The following is a 2,126-nucleotide window of genomic DNA, read 5'->3' as shown; positions in this document are numbered from 1 at the left end:
AGGAACTAAACCCTCCCCCTCCCCCACATCCCTGCCAGAAACGGCAAATGATCAAAATGATAATTCACACAAGAGAAAGGGGAACATCAAGGGACAGACGGACAAGTTGGATGCTACGAGAACACAGCAGGCCAGACAGTTGTTTCTGTACACTGTGTTTGAAATCTGGCTTGGCCATGCTAACCTAGGGACTCTGCTGTACCTCAGCTGACTAAGTTAATTAGTTGGTTTTGGACAGGCTGCCCTGGTGATGACCGATTGCTTCCCTGGTGATGACCGATTGCTTCCCTTTATGTAAAGTCCCCAGCAGGAGTCGAGGTAGTCTGGACTTACTTAGTGGGGATCACAGAGACAAATGAGGTCTCAGTGCCCAGTCTCAGCGTAGAAGGAGCTAAGAGACTTGCCTCGTGGGACCAGCCTCAAGGGATACTCAGGCTGTACAAAGGCAGCTCTGGGCAAAGCAAAGTTACAGACTACCTGCCGTGAATATGCCAGGGGAGTCACTAGCCTTGCTCGACAAAACAAGAACCCAGTGATTAATGTTACAGTGGATCTGCCAATCCCCACCTAGTATGAACACAAGCATCCCTAGATAAGCTGCAGCAATAGTGAGTTACCCCTTACTGCCAAAGAATGGCATCTTAGTTCCAATTTGAGTATTTTTTTGTTCAGCCCTCATTCTGGTGCTGCCCACTATAGTGAACAGCCCTTTTCTAACAGGTCTCTCTCTGAGCAGGTGCCTGCAGACCCAATAAAGCAACTGCTTTAATCTTCTCTGAACTCCATTTTTCTGGATGAACCAAGGTTACTGCTGCAATCACCAGGAAGCTGTTCAAGTACATTTTCCAGGAATTCTAGCTTAGTGAGCATTTAGAAGTGCCCCTTCCCAATTTCCCAGTTATGTTCATACTTCTGCTGCTGGACTGTTTGCTTCCATTAAGTTTTACTAATTTATTTTTGGCTTTTAAAAGCAGGCCTTTTTAAAGTGCTAAGTAAAGTTGTATTAGTGGATGTCTAAGCAAAGCTCCCACTGGGACCAAATAGCCACCCTCCAAGAAGCATCACCCTGCTGGTTAGCCAGCCAACAAGCTTAGTGCCAGAGGAAAATAGTGATGCTGATACATGATGCAGCTAACCCTTCTGGGCCAAAGGACTGAAAGATGTGTCATGGGGCATGAGAGAGAGAGAGAGGAAAATTCCCCAAGGGTTCTATCACCTACTTCCAAAATACAATGCTCCCCAAGCGCTTTAGAATAACTGCTCATTTTCAGCCCACCTCAGCATCCCCCAGGACTGAGCAGCATTCATTTGCAGAGCACTGAAGAATTAGTTTAGAAATGGGGCAGGTAACTTACCCCAGGGAAACACAGTGAGAAATACTGGCAGGAAAAAAAACCCATGCACAGCAGAATCATTATCTTCTCCATCACTCCTCACCCTGGCACCTGTCTTTTCTCAACCCTGCTCACCAGGTGGCTTCTAGCTCTCCCCTTAACTCTGAAGTTACAGCTGGCAGCCTCTTGTTACTTGGTGTGGAGAAGGGTAATGACAGCTCCCACTTCTCCTTACCTGGAGATGTGGCCAGGCAGCCTCTAGTGTAGGTTCGTCCTCCTCAGGATCAAATTCAGCTCCTGTCGGGTTGGATGAAGGGGGCAGTGTCCGGAAGAGGTTCACTGAAAACTGATGGGTGTGAAATGCAGAGAAGAGACCCTCACACACTGCAATGGCCCTGCTGACAGCAAAGCTCTCCCAGAGCCCTCTCACTAGCAGAGCAGCGCAAAGGTAGTGCTCTTTGCAGGCGCTCCCACAAACAGCTCCCATGCTGAAGACCAAAGAATTACTGCTCTCATGCCACCCACAAACTCCACAGGTGTTGCCTGTGCCAAGAACAAAGTCTGCTCTTGCCCCCTCCTCATACATACATTGGATCCAGCTTCCTTTGCAAGTGCACATACCAGACACTCTCATGCTCCTTCCTGACACTGCTCCTGTCCCTGGTTGCACCCAGCGTCAGCGGCCTCCAGAGTCTTCTCTATGTACACCTGTGGATCTTCCTGCACCTTCAGCTGCTGCTGTCCAAACCACTTCTGCCCCACTCCAGCCATGGCTGCAGGGGAGCTATGCAG

General features: G+C 49.0%; 1 protein-coding gene across 3 annotated transcripts in view; it reads right to left on the bottom strand.

Annotated features, from left to right (window-relative positions):
- PPP2R5D (protein phosphatase 2 regulatory subunit B'delta) overlaps positions 1-2,126 on the bottom strand; it is a 103,015-nt gene that overhangs the window by 61,263 nt on the left and 39,626 nt on the right. For all 3 annotated transcript variants that reach the window (XM_019526922.1, XM_019526924.1, XM_019526923.1), the window contains one exon: positions 1,570-1,680. In XM_019526922.1, the coding sequence (XP_019382467.1) occupies positions 1,570-1,680 (111 nt within the window). The remainder of the gene's footprint in view (positions 1-1,569; positions 1,681-2,126) is intronic.

The sequence above is a fragment of the Gavialis gangeticus genome, unplaced genomic scaffold (assembly GCF_001723915.1).
Source record: "Gavialis gangeticus isolate Ggan-Ray unplaced genomic scaffold, GavGan_comp1, whole genome shotgun sequence".
NCBI classification, from domain to species: Eukaryota; Metazoa; Chordata; order Crocodylia; family Gavialidae; genus Gavialis; species Gavialis gangeticus.
This window is presented reverse-complemented; position numbering and strand designations above follow the sequence as displayed.